The 14,949-nt window shown below is 43.2% G+C and overlaps 1 protein-coding gene across 1 annotated transcript in view; it reads right to left on the reverse strand.

The window, feature by feature from the left end:
• Positions 1 to 383: 383 nt before the first annotated feature.
• PRICKLE3 (prickle planar cell polarity protein 3) overlaps positions 384 to 14,949 on the reverse strand; it is an 85,262-nt gene continuing 70,696 nt past the window's right edge. The window contains exons 7-8 of the mRNA XM_053696209.1: positions 9,040 to 9,226; positions 384 to 1,998 (exon numbers count right to left, since the gene is read on the reverse strand). Of these exons, the coding sequence (XP_053552184.1) occupies positions 1,307 to 1,998; positions 9,040 to 9,226 (879 nt within the window). The 3' untranslated portion in view covers positions 384 to 1,306. The remainder of the gene's footprint in view (positions 1,999 to 9,039; positions 9,227 to 14,949) is intronic.

Below are 14,949 nucleotides of genomic sequence, written 5' to 3' on the forward strand. Positions count from 1 at the left end.
TTTTTATATCAGTATCTGTGCATACTCTTCTTTATAGTAGTGTCTATTACATGCAGTTATATGAAAATTGGTTTATACTGTCCCTTTAAGAGCCGGAGAGCACTGTAAGGATCTTTTAGTGTGGGTACAAGCCAGTTAATTAGTTATTGTACCAGCTACTCAAACACAGGGATAACTTAAATCATATTTACCTTGAGGGTAAACGTTGGACAACTCTGAAACAGAACTCCTCAATATAATATGTGAGCATACAAAGCTTGGTGTATACCAGTTGTATAACAGTCTAATGGTGAGAACCTCAACTTCACATGTGACCAATAGGGTCTTGTGTTTCACTTTAATGGACATTACACGCTTTACATACATATTGAAGAGCATCAATCAAAGATGAAAAAAATATTTTTATTTGGAAAAAAGGAAAACCGTTAAAGCTGTTTAAAATGATATTGAATTTACCAGGATATACAGGTTTGTGCTCACTTGATTTTGAAAGATCAGTATCTCACTGGCTGAAAAGGACAATGCCTTCAATGCCATTTACTAGTGGTTACAGCTATGCTACCAAAAGCATAAAAACAAAAAAAAAAATGTTTTGGTAAGCACATGGACAGTATTTTTCTAATTTGTTACCTGCTCTTTTGTGTACTGCTAATGGATTTATCAGTGGTCCTCCTGCATAACTGTTGTCCCTTTGTAAATACTATGCTGGATGCATACTCAGGCTGCCCAAATGGGGGGCACTGTGCTCAGTGAATGAGCACCAACACATTTCCACCTTCCATGGGATTATTTGGCATAGTGTATATGTGTATAGCACAAATCAAACATCCAGTATGAAGGAGCACCATGTGTTTTGCAATACAGAGAATCCTCTGGCAAAAAGCAAAAGGATTCTCAAATGGAACCTAGATGGGGACAGCTTGTAATTAGGTAAAACAATGACCGTAGAGAATATAAATGCATTATGTAGCAGTGCAAGTTCAGTAAAGTTGTGGCAACATCTCTTGACAGTTTGGTCAGTATAAGCTGGTGTGACATGCCATGACATGTTGTTTAGAAAGGCATTGTGACACTGTGGTTTTGAACAGGCTAAGGTGGCTCCATGACAAAATGGGTAGGAGAGGTTGGAGGTTGGGTTGACTGACACAATGACATTGTGATCATTAGAGGTTGGGTTGACATATCATTACACTGTAGTCATGAAAAGCAGGGTGACACATGATAACATATGTGGTCTGGAGAGGATCTGGTGGCATTATGAAACAGTGTTGTGGAGAGCTTGGGTTGACATATCATGACATTGTGGTCATGAGAGGATACAGTTCTTGTCTTTCTTTTTTGGGGTGGAAGTTGAAGGAAGAGGAGCCATATACCCTGGAGGTCTCATGAATGGTGGCAGGGGAATAGGCTCTCCCAAAAAGTAACCTTCTTGTTCATCGTCAGAAGATGAAGATGAGGACGAAGAACTGAAAGATGGATGAGAGAAGCTGATGGCAGTATGGATCTCAGAACTTTGAGGGAGCTTAAAACTGACCCTCGGGGCTGACCTGGTATGATTGCTAAGATCAGGAAGAGACTGTCTTTGAGGTGCTGAACGGGAAAATTCTGAAGGAGCCCCCCTTAGACTGGAATGTATTGAGCGCATGGGGGGAACATGAGAATTGCAGGGCTGAGTGGTCCCTGAGTGGTCTATCATAGACAAGGACCTCTGGCCTCCCCCCATCCTGCGCTCTCCAAAGCTCTCCCCTTCAGGGTCGTTATTTGTTGAGGTACCCACATCTCTGGTCTGTCTTGGAGAGCACATCTCGATCTGCGTGGGAGTTATGGATCTGTTGATTCCTCTATTAGGCTGACTGCAGGTCCGTGAGCAGTAGATCTGTCCTTGTCGGGGCAGAAAGGGTCTCCCCAGCAGGGATATCTTGCAGTGACTACAGCAGAAACAGCTCTCTGATGCATGCCAGTGTTGCCCACTGTATGACAGCTGGCCTTCTTCTACACCTGCAGGATAAAATGGAGACCACTCAAATGCTTATAGGTGGATACAAATATCTAAAACATTTATTGTGTATGCAGACCTTTTGCAATGCAACGCTTAATGGTTTATATGCTCTATGTGTATAAAACATTCATTGTGCATGCAGACATTTTCCAATGCAGCACTTAATTGCTGTTACATACTGTTCTGTCTGCCCCCCATAGCAGGTTTTTAAGTCCCTTATTTTGAGTACATGCTGTAGAAGAATATAGTCAAAAAAATTAATCAAGGTATGCTCATTATCAGTATTTGGCAGCAGTGGTTTGTGGGAGTTGTAGTCCTAAATATCTGTATGGTGCTGTAGCTTGGACACAAGTGATTACCTGCACCAGTTTCCTGGAAGTCAAACTGCATACTCAAGCTACATACACACTACACAGACACCCCATATACTCTGCAAAAATGATATACAGACAGACAGTCACTCACACTCAACACAAACCACACCACACAGGGCTTGTTTCCATTGAGTCGTTAAACATGGAGCCGTAAGCTACCGAAATTGCTGACAGCTAAAAGTAGTTTACAACCAGATTTCTATTGAAATAGTTTGTGCAATGGGTGCAGTCGGTCTGCATTGTGTTAACGCTTACATCCAAAGTCAGAGTTCTCAAGAATCCCACCATAACAAGTTTGATGCTATGGTAACCCAACCTTAGATTATAAAAGTTATGTTTAGCGCCTGCACTCCTTGCTTATGATTGGCTAGAGAGGGAAAGACACGGTAGTTAGGAGTCTTATGTTTTTTGAGCCAGGTAAAGTGATTTGGTCACCTAATAAATAACCAAAGAATTAAATGAACATATTTTAAATTAAGATCAGCTTTTTTTGTTAAATTTATTTTTATTTGTAATATTTAGGGCTTCCTCAGGCATAGTCTTGTTGGAGCTATATGCTTGATTATATTTATATAAAAAAGTACATATTGATATATAATTAAGAACATAACGCCAACCTGCCGGGGGCAGGACTAAATCGTATAATTTACAAAATAAATTTAAAAAAAGAGAAAAAGTTGCATTGTTTGCAAACTTTAAGATCTCAATGGAAAAGAGGCCTTTTTTTTTTTTTACACCTAGTTCAGTATGCCGTAATGTTTGAGATCTTATCGACAGCTCCTTAAATTTGCGCTTTTCAACTTCTATTATTTTCTATGGGACACATAATTTTTTTTCGGCAGCTGGTGTCCAACGCGCCATCAGAAACTGTCGATAAGTGATCTGGCTTCTGACAGCATTTTTTCCCTTTTGCGACTTTGTGCAAAATCATTTACGGCTCCATGGAAACGAGCCCATGCTGTGCACACTCTGCAAAAAATATTATTATTATTATGTTACTTTATTTATAAAGCGCCAACATATTCCGCAGCGCTGTCCATGGGTACAATTGATATAAGTAAAACAATGCTAAAATACTTGTAAGGGTCGATTTATCAAGCTGCAGCGGACAGGGGCGCACATACGCGAATACGGAATTCAGCATTGCACACGAGCGCTATTTTGCGCTTGCGTGCAATCACGCCCCCTGCCCGTGCACAGCCAATCACGCGCGGGCAAGAGCTGTCAATCTCTTGAGATTGAAATTCCCACCTAAGAGGTGGCGAAAGGTTAGGAAAGCTGCTTGTTAAATACGGACTGCAGGTTCTCTTGTGAGAACCTGCAGTCATAAGGGATGCGAAGCCTGTCGTAGGCTTTGATAAATCGACCCCAAAGAGACAAGACACAATTTGAACAAACAAACACAGAAGGAATTGAGGGCCCTATTCCTGTGAGAGCTTACATTCTAGAAGGGTAGGAGTGTACACACACACCGCACAAATAATACACACAGCACTTACACACACCAAACAAACACACACTGCACAAACATTTTGTTTACAGTAAAACACTTAGGCCTAGATTTGGAGTTTTGTCGGTAAAGACCCGCGTAGCTAACGCCGGCTTTTTTCTGGCCGCACCATAAAAATAACTCTGGTATTGAGAGTCCACATAAAGGCTGCGTTAGGCTCCAAAAAAGGAGCGTAGAGCATATTTAACGCAGCTTCAACTCTCGATACCAGAGTTGCTTACGCAAGCGGCCAGCCTCAAAAACGTGCTCGTGCACGATTCCCCCATAGGAAACAATGGGGCTGTTTGAGCTGAAAAAAAACCTAACACCTGCAAAAAAGCAGCGTTCAGCTCCTAACGCAGCCCCATTGTTTGCTATGCGGAAACACTTCCTACGTCTGCACCTAACACTCTAACATGTACCCCGAGTCTAAACACCCCTAACCTTACACTTATTAACCCCTAATCTGCCGCACCCGCTATCGCTGACCCCTGCATATTATTATTAACCTCTAATCTGCCGCTCCGTAAACCGCCGCTACTTACATTATACCTATGTACCCCTAATCTGCTGCCCTAACATCGCCGACCCCTATATTATATTTATTAACCCCTAATCTGCCCCCCACAACGTCGCCTCCACCTGCCTACACTTATTAACCCCTAATCTGCCGACCGGACCTGAGCGCTACTATAATAAAGTTATTAACCCCTAATCCGCCTCACTAACCCTATAATAAATAGTATTAACCCCTAATCTGTCCTCCCTAACATCGCCGACACCTAACTTCAATTATTAACCCCTAATCTGCCGACTGGAGCTCACCGCTATTCTAATAAATGTATTAACCCCTAAAGCTAAGTCTAACCCTAACACCCCCCTAAATTAAATATAATTTACATCTAACGAAATTAATTATCTCTTATTAAATAAATGATTCCTATTTAAAGATAAATACTTACCTGTAAAATAAATCCTAATATAGCTACAATATAAATTATAATTATATTATAGCTATTTTAGGATTAATATTTATTTGACAGGCAACTTTGTCATTATTTTAACCAGGTACAATAGCTATTAAATAGTTAAGAACTATTTAATAGCTACCTAGTTAAAATAATTACAAAATTACCTGTAAAATAAATCCTAACCTAAGTTACAATTAAACCTAACACTATACTATCATTAAATTAATTAAATAAACTACCTACAATTACCTACAATTAACCTAACACTACACTATCAATAAATTAATTAAATACAATTCCTACAAATAAATACAATTAAATAAAACTAGCTAAAGTACAAAAAATAAAAAAGAACTAAGTTACAAAAAATAAAAAAATATTTACAAACATAAGAAAAATATTACAACAATTTTAAACTAATTACACCTACTCTAAGCCCCCTAATAAAATAACAAAGACCCCCAAAATAAAAAATGCCCTACCCTATTCTAAATTACTAAAGTTAAAAGCTCTTTTACCTTACCAGCCCTGAACAGGGCCCTTTGCGGGGCATGCCCCAAGAAGTTCAGCTCTTTTGCCTGTAAAAAAAAAAACATACAATACCCCCCCCCCAACATTACAACCCACCACCCACATACCCCTAATCTAACCCAAACCCCCTTAAATAAACCTAACACTAAGCCCCTGAAGATCTTCCTACCTTATCTTTACCATACCAGGTTCACCGATCCGTCCTGAAGAGCTCCTCCGATGTCCTGATCCAAGCCCAAGCGGGGGGCTGAAGAGGTCCATGATCCGGCTGAAGTCTTCACCCAAGCGGGAGCTGAAGAGGTCCATGATCCGGATGAGGTCTTCATCCAAGCGGGAGCTGAAGAGGTCCATGATCCGGATGAAGTCTTCTATCAACGGCATCTTCAATCTTCTTTCTTCCGGATCCATCTTGCAGACCTCCGACGCGGAACATCCTCTTCTCCCGACGCCTACTAGCCGAATGACGGTTCCTTTAAGGGACGTCATCCAAGATGGCGTCCCTCGAATTCCGATTGGCTGATAGGATTCTATCAGCCAATCGGAATTAAGGTAGGAATATTCTGATTGGCTGATGGAATTAGCCAATCAGAATCAAGTTCAATCCGATTGGCTGATCCAATCAGCCAATCAGATTGAGCTCGCATTCTATTGGCTGTTCCGATCAGCCAATAGAATGCAAGCTCAATCTGATTGGCTGATTGGATCAGCCAAATCGGATTGAACTTGATTCTGATTGGCTGATTCCATCAGCCAATCAGAATATTCCTACCTTAATTCCGATTGGCTGATAGAATCCTATCAGCCAATCGGAATTCGAGGGACGCCATCTTGGATGACGTCCCTTAAAGGAACCGTCATTCGGCTAGTAGGCGTCGGGAGAAGAGGATGTTCCGCGTCGGAGGTCTGCAAGATGGATCCGGAAGAAAGAAGATTGAAGATGCCATTGATAGAAGACTTCATCCGGATCATGGACCTCTTCAGCTCCCGCTTGGATGAAGACTTCATCCGGATCATGGACCTCTTCAGCTCCCGCTTGGATGAAGACTTCAGCCGGATCATGGACCTCTTCAGCCCCCCGCTTGGGCTTGGATCAGGACATCGGAGGAGCTCTTCAGGACGGATCAGTGAACCTGGTATGGTGAAGATAAGGTAGGAAGATCTTCAGGGGCTTAGTGTTAGGTTTATTTAAGGGGGGTTTGGGTTAGATTAGGGGTATGTGGGTGGTGGGTTGTAATGTTGGGGGGGGGGGGTATTGTATGTTTTTTTTTTCAGGCAAAAGAGCTGAATTATTTGGGGCATGCCCCGCAAAGGGCCCTGTTCAGGGCTGGTAAGGTAAAAGAGCTTTGAACTTTAGTAATTTAGAATAGGGTAGGGCATTTTTTTATTTTGGGGGGCTTTGTTATTTTATTAGGGGGCTTAGAGTAGGTGTAATTAGTTTAAAATTGTTGTAATATTTTTCTTATGTTTGTAAATATTTTTTTATTTTTTGTAACTTAGTTCTTTTTTATTTTTTGTACTTTAGCTAGTTTATTTAATTGTATTTATTTGTAGGAATTGTATTTAATTAATTTATTGATAGTGTAGTGTTAGGTTAATTGTAGGTAATTGTAGGTAGTTTATTTAATTAATTTATTGATAGTGTAGTGTTAGGTTTAATTGTAACTTAGGTTAGGATTTATTTTACAGGTAATTTTGTAATTATTTTAACTATTTTAGCTATTAAATAGTTCTTAACTATTTAATAGCTATTGTACCTGGTTAAAATAAATACAAAGTTACCTGTAAAATAAATATAAATCCTAAATAGCTATAATATAATTATAATTTAATTTTAATTATAATTTATTTAATAAGAGTTAATTAATTTCGTTAGATTAAAATTATATTTAACTTAGGGGGGTGTTAGTGTTAGGGTTAGACTTAGCTTTAGGGGTTAATACATTTATTAGAATAGCGGTGAGGTCCGGTCGGCAGATTAGGGGTTAATAAGTGTAGGTAGGTGGAGGCGACGTTGTGGGGGGCAGGTTAGGGGTTAATAAATATAATACAGGGGTCGGCGGTGTTAGGGGCAGCAGATTAGGGGTACATAAGTATAACGTAGGTGGCGGTCGGCAGATTAGGGGTTAAAAAAATGTAATCGAGTTGCGGCGATGTGGGGGGACCTCGGTTTAGGGGTACATAGGTAGTTTATGGGTGTTAGTGTACTTTAGAGCACAGTAGTTAAGAGCTTTATAAACCGGCGTTAGCCCAGAAAGCTCTTAACTACTGACTTTTTTCCTGCGGCTGGAGTTTTGTCGTTAGATGTCTAACGCTCACTTCAGACACGACTCTAAATACCGGAGTTAGAAAGATCCCATTGAAAAGATAGGATACGCAATTTACGTAAGGGGATCTGCGGTATGGAAAAGTCGCGGCTGAAAAGTGAGCGTTAGACCCTATTTTGAGTGACTCCAAATACCGAAGTTAGCCTAAAACCAGCGTTAGCAGCCTCTAACGCTGGTTTTCACGGCTAACGCCAAACTCCAAATCTAGGCCTTAGGAAATTCAATGGCAAAAACACTTGATCAATCAAATGTTAAAACTCCACTATCCATACAATGAAGTAATATAATATAATAATAAATATATAGGGGCCAAATTATCAAGGGCCAAACGGCCCCTAATGTCCCTGTTTCCGCGCAAGCCTTCAGGCTGGCCGGAAACAGTTGTTAAGAAGCAGCGGTCTTAAGACCGCTGCTCCGCCTGCTCTGAGCGGCGGACAGCAATCAACCCATCGAATATGATCAGGCTGATTGACACCCCCTGCTAGCGGAAGATTGACCCCCTGCTAGCGGAAGATTGGCCGCAAATCTGCAGGGGGCGGCATTTGCCAAGCAGTTCACCAGAACTACTTGTGCAATGATAAATGCCAACAGCATATGCTTTCGGCATTCATCGATGTCTATCGGATTGAGCGGATCCTGTCGGACAAACCGATGATAAATTGGCCCCATAGTATAATTTTGGCATTCACATGCTTTTTAACATTTGATAGGGAATGCTTAAAAAAATACTTCTGCCTAAGGGACACCACAGCTATAAATCTATCCACAAGTTTATCCTACATACATATGTTTCAAGTATATATATATATATATATGTTTCATTTTATTGATTTAAAAATATATAAAAACGCTAAACATATACAATAGCATTGTATACTTAAAGGAAAATGAAACCCACATTTTTTTCTTTTATGATTCAGATAGAGAATGTGATTTTAAACAACTTTCTAATTTACTTCTAATACTTATTTTTTTTTTGTTCTCTTGATATCCTTTGTTGAAAAGGATACCTAGGTAGGCTCAGGAGCTGCCGATTGGTGGTTGCACTACTGTTCATCTAGCGAGCAGTAGTGCATTGCTGTTTCTTCAACATAGGATACTAAGAGAATAAAGCAAATTAGATAATAGAAGTAAATTGGAAAGTTGGTTTAAATTGTATTCTTTATATGAATCATGAAAGAAAATTTTTGGGTTCCATGTCCCTTTAATGTCTTGTCTTTTGCTACAAACCTACATGCACACAGAGACTCACACGCCTAACAAAATGTTGACGCTATACCTATTGTCTCATGTACATTAGTACCCTGTTCTGTATAAAGTTTTATTTAATCTGAAGTATGTGCCGTCTTACCAATGCTCTCTCCACAGCTGTCACAGTACTGGGAGAATAGTCTCTCGTAGCATGAGCTGCAGTACAAGCGGTTGTCTCTCATCACATAACGCTGTCCGCCAAGGGAACATTCACACTCAAAGCAGGAGAAGTGTGCCGTGTGCCAGTGATACCCCTCTGCTTGAGTGCACTCTACAGAGAAGATCACCTAAGGAAAGAGACAATTAGAATTCTTGTGCCACAGTGGTTTTAATGTCATGTACCTTATAGAAAGAGATAGATTTTATATAAAAATAATTATCAGGATTACCACAATCAAAAAAGCACAGGTGTAAAATAATCTATCTTTTACAAGATTACAATTATTTTTTTTATGAGGACACTGCTATAGCATGCAGGTACTATACTTGTATGACAGACTGGTACTATAAGCAGGCTGGTACTGAAGATGAGTATTATGGACACATTGGTACTTCAGACTGATACTACCTATAGTATCCATCTGCAGTGCTAGCCTGGCTAAAGTAGACAGGTACTATAGGCAGGCTGGTACTGAAGATATGGTATGGCTGGTATGGCAGACTGGTTCTGGGGACAGGTACTGTAGGCAGACTGATATGGCAGGCAAGTAATATAGGTAGGCTTGTATGGCAGGTAAGCACTATAGACAGGCTAGTACAGCAGATTGGTACTATAGGCAGGCTGTTTTGGCAGATGGTTGCTATAGTCAGGCTGGTATGGCATTTAAGTGCTATATGCAGTCTGGTCTGAAAGATGAGTACTATAGTCAGGCTGATACAGCAGATGGGTACTATAGTCAGGCTGATACAGCAGATGAGTACTATAGTCAGGCTGATACAGCAGATGGGTACTATAGTCAGGCTGATACAGCAGATGAGTACTATAGTCAGGCTGATACAGCAGATGGGTACTATAGTCAGGCTGATACAGCAGATGAGTACTATAGTCAGGCTGATACAGCAGATGGGTACTATAGTCAGGCTGGTAGGGCAGATGGGTACTATAGTCAGGCTGATACAGCAGATGGGTACTATAGTCAGGCTGATACAGCAGATGGGTACTATAGTCAGGCTGATACAGCAGATGGGTACTATAGTCAGGCTGATACAGCAGATGAGTACTATAGTCAGGCTGATACAGCAGATGGGTACTATAGTCAGGCTGGTAGGGCAGATGAGTACTATAGTCAGGCTGGTAGGGCAGATGAGTACTATAGTCAGGCTGATACAGCAGATGAGTACTATAGTCAGGCTGGTAGGGCAGATTGGTACTATAGTCAGGCTGGTAGGGCAGATGGGTACTATAGTCAGGCTGGTAGGGCAGATGGGTACTATAGTCAGGCTGGTAGGGCAGATGGGTACTATAGTCAGGCTGGTAGGGCAGATGAGTACTATAGTCAGGCTGGTAGGGCAGATGGGTACTATAGTCAGGCTGGTAGGGCAGATGGGTACTATAGTCAGGCTGGTAGGGCAGATGGGTACTATAGTCAGGCTGATACAGCAGATGAGTACTATAGTCAGGCTGATACAGCAGATGGGTACTATAGTCAGGCTGATACAGCAGATGGGTACTATAGTCAGGCTGGTAGGGCAGATGAGTACTATAGTCAGGCTGATACAGCAGATGGGTACTATAGTCAGGCTGGTTGGGCAGATGAGTACTATAGTCAGGCTGATACAGCAGATGGGTACTATAGTCAGGCTGATACAGCAGATGAGTACTATAGTCAGGCTGGTAGGGCAGATGAGTACTATAGTCAGGCTGGTAGGGCAGATGAGTACTATAGTCAGGCTGGTAGGGCAGATGAGTACTATAGTCAGGCTGGTAGGGCAGATGAGTACTATAGTCAGGCTGATACAGCAGATGGGTACTATAGTCAGGCTGGTAGGGCAGATGGGTACTATAGTCAGGCTGATACAGCAGATGAGTACTATAGTCAGGTTGGTAGGGCAGATGGGTACTATAGTCAGGCTGGTAGGGCAGATGGGTACTATAGTCAGGCTGGTAGGGCAGATGAGTACTATAGTCAGGCTGGTAGGGCAGATGAGTACTATAGTCAGGCTGGTAGGGCAGATGAGTACTATAGTCAGGCTGGTACAGCAGATGAGTACTATAGTCAGGCTGGTAGGGCAGATGGGTACTATAGTCAGGCTGATACAGCAGATGAGTACTATAGTCAGGCTGGTAGGGCAGATGGGTACTATAGTCAGGCTGATACAGCAGATGAGTACTATAGTCAGGCTGGTAGGGCAGATGGGTACTATAGTCAGGCTGATACAGCAGATGAGTACTATAGTCAGGCTGGTAGGGCAGATGGGTACTATAGTCAGGCTGGTAGGGCAGATGGGTACTATAGTCAGGCTGGTAGGGCAGATGGGTACTATAGTCAGGTTGGTAGGGCAGATGAGTACTATAGTCAGGCTGGTAGGGCAGATGGGTACTATAGTCAGGCTGATACAGCAGATGAGTACTATAGTCAGGCTGATACAGCAGATGAGTACTATAGTCAGGCTGGTAGGGCAGATGGGTACTATAGTCAGGCTGGTAGGGCAGATGAGTACTATAGTCAGGCTGATACAGCAGATGAGTACTATAGTCAGGCTGGTAGGGCAGATGAGTACTATAGTCAGGCTGATACAGCAGATGAGTACTATAGTCAGGCTGGTAGGGCAGATGAGTACTATAGTCAGGCTGATACAGCAGATGAGTACTATAGTCAGGCTGGTAGGGCAGATGAGTACTATAGTCAGGCTGGTAGGGCAGATGGGTACTATAGTCAGGCTGGTAGGGCAGATGGGTACTATAGTCAGGCTGGTAGGGCAGATGAGTACTATAGTCAGGCTGGTAGGGCAGATGGGTACTATAGTCAGGCTGGTAGGGCAGATGGGTACTATAGTCAGGCTGATACAGCAGATGAGTACTATAGTCAGGCTGATACAGCAGATGGGTACTATAGTCAGGCTGGTAGGGCAGATGAGTACTATAGTCAGGCTGATACAGCAGATGGGTACTATAGTCAGGCTGATACAGCAGATGGGTACTATAGTCAGGCTGATACAGCAGATGGGTACTATAGTCAGGCTGATACAGCAGATGGGTACTATAGTCAGGCTGATACAGCAGATGGGTACTATAGTCAGGCTGGTAGGGCAGATGGGTACTATAGTCAGGCTGGTAGGGCAGATGAGTACTATAGTCAGGCTGATACAGCAGATGAGTACTATAGTCAGGCTGGTAGGGCAGATGGGTACTATAGTCAGGCTGATACAGCAGAGGAGTACTATAGTCAGGCTGATACAGCAGAGGAGTACTATAGTCAGGCTGGTAGGGCAGATGAGTACTATAGTCAGGCTGGTAGGGCAGATGAGTACTATAGTCAGGCTGGTAGGGCAGATGGGTACTATAGTCAGGCTGGTAGGGCAGATGAGTACTATAGTCAGGCTGGTAGGGCAGATGGGTACTATAGTCAGGCTGGTAGGGCAGATGAGTACTATAGTCAGGCTGATACAGCAGATGAGTACTATAGTCAGGCTGATACAGCAGATGGGTACTATAGTCAGGCTGGTAGGGCAGATGAGTACTATAGTCAGGCTGGTAGGGCAGATGGGTACTATAGTCAGGCTGGTAGGGCAGATGGGTACTATAGTCAGGCTGATACAGCAGATGAGTACTATAGTCAGGCTGATACAGCAGATGGGTACTATAGTCAGGCTGGTAGGGCAGATGAGTACTATAGTCAGGCTGGTAGGGCAGATGGGTACTATAGTCAGGCTGGTAGGGCAGATGAGTACTATAGTCAGGCTGGTAGGGCAGATGGGTACTATAGTCAGGCTGGTAGGGCAGATGAGTACTATAGTCAGGCTGATACAGCAGATGAGTACTATAGTCAGGCTGGTAGGGCAGATGAGTACTATAGTCAGGCTGGTAGGGCAGATGAGTACTATAGTCAGGCTGGTAGGGCAGATGGGTACTATAGTCAGGCTGATACAGCAGATGAGTACTATAGTCAGGCTGATACAGCAGATGAGTACTATAGTCAGGCTGATACAGCAGATGAGTACTATAGTCAGGCTGGTAGGGCAGATGAGTACTATAGTCAGGCTGATACAGCAGATGGGTACTATAGTCAGGCTGGTAGGGCAGATGAGTACTATAGTCAGGCTGATACAGCAGATGAGTACTATAGTCAGGCTGGTAGGGCAGATGAGTACTATAGTCAGGCTGATACAGCAGATGGGTACTATAGTCAGGCTGGTAGGGCAGATGGGTACTATAGTCAGGCTGATACAGCAGATGGGTACTATAGTCAGGCTGGTAGGGCAGATGAGTACTATAGTCAGGCTGATACAGCAGATGAGTACTATAGTCAGGCTGGTAGGGCAGATGAGTACTATAGTCAGGCTGATACAGCAGATGGGTACTATAGTCAGGCTGGTAGGGCAGATGAGTACTATAGTCAGGCTGATACAGCAGATGAGTACTATAGTCAGGCTGGTAGGGCAGATGAGTACCATAGTCAGGCTGATACAGCAGATGGGTACTATAGTCAGGCTGATACAGCAGATGGGTACTATAGTCAGGTTGGTAGGGCAGATGAGTACTATAGTCAGGCTGATACAGCAGATGAGTACTATAGTCAGGCTGATACAGCAGATGAGTACTATAGTCAGGCTGATACAGCAGATGGGTACTATAGTCAGGCTGGTAGGGCAGATGGGTACTATAGTCAGGCTGGTAGGGCAGATGGGTACTATAGTCAGGCTGATACAGCAGATGGGTACTATAGACAGGCTGGTAGGGCAGATGAGTACTATAGTCAGGCTGGTAGGGCAGATGGGTACTATAGTCAGGCTGATACAGCAGATGGGTACTATAGACAGGCTGGTAGGGCAGATGAGTACTATAGTCAGGCTGGTAGGGCAGATGGGTACTATAGTCAGGCTGATACAGCAGATGAGTACTATAGTCAGGCTGATACAGCAGATGGGTACTATAGTCAGGCTGGTAGGGCAGATGAGTACTATAGTCAGGCTGATACAGCAGATGGGTACTATAGTCAGGTTGGTAGGGCAGATGGGTACTATAGTCAGGCTGATACAGCAGATGGGTACTATAGACAGGCTGGTAGGGCAGATGAGTACTATAGTCAGGCTGATACAGCAGATGGGTACTATAGACAGGCTGGTAGGGCAGATGGGTACTATAGTCAGGCTGGTAGGGCAGATGGGTACTATAGTCAGGCTGGTAGGGCAGATGAGTACTATAGTCAGGCTGGTAGGGCAGATGGGTACTATAGTCAGGCTGATACAGCAGATGAGTACTATAGTCAGGCTGGTAGGGCAGATGAGTACTATAGTCAGGCTGGTAGGGCAGATGGGTACTATAGTCAGGCTGGTAGGGCAGATGGGTACTATAGTCAGACTGGTAGGGCAGATGGGTACTATAGTCAGGCTGATACAGCAGATGGGTACTATAGTCAGGCTGGTAGGGCAGATGAGTACTATAGTCAGGCTGGTAGGGCAGATGGGTACTATAGTCAGGCTGGTAGGGCAGATGGGTACTATAGTCAGGCTGATACAGCAGATGGGTACTATAGTCAGGCTGGTAGGGCAGATGGGTACTATAGTCAGGCTGATACAGCAGATGGGTACTATAGTCAGGCTGGTAGGGCAGATGAGTACTATAGTCAGGCTGATACAGCAGATGGGTACTATAGTCAGGCTGGTAGGGCAGATGGGTACTATAGTCAGGCTGGTAGGGCAGATGAGTACTATAGTCAGGCTGGTAGGGCAGATGGGTACTATAGTCAGGTTGGTAGGGCAGATGGGTACTATAGTCAGGCTGGTAGGGCAGATGAGTACTATAGTCAGGTTGGTAGGGCAGATGAGTACTATAGTCAGGTTGGTAGGG

The sequence above is a fragment of the Bombina bombina genome, chromosome 12, assembly GCF_027579735.1.
Source record: "Bombina bombina isolate aBomBom1 chromosome 12, aBomBom1.pri, whole genome shotgun sequence".
NCBI classification, from domain to species: Eukaryota; Metazoa; Chordata; class Amphibia; order Anura; family Bombinatoridae; genus Bombina; species Bombina bombina.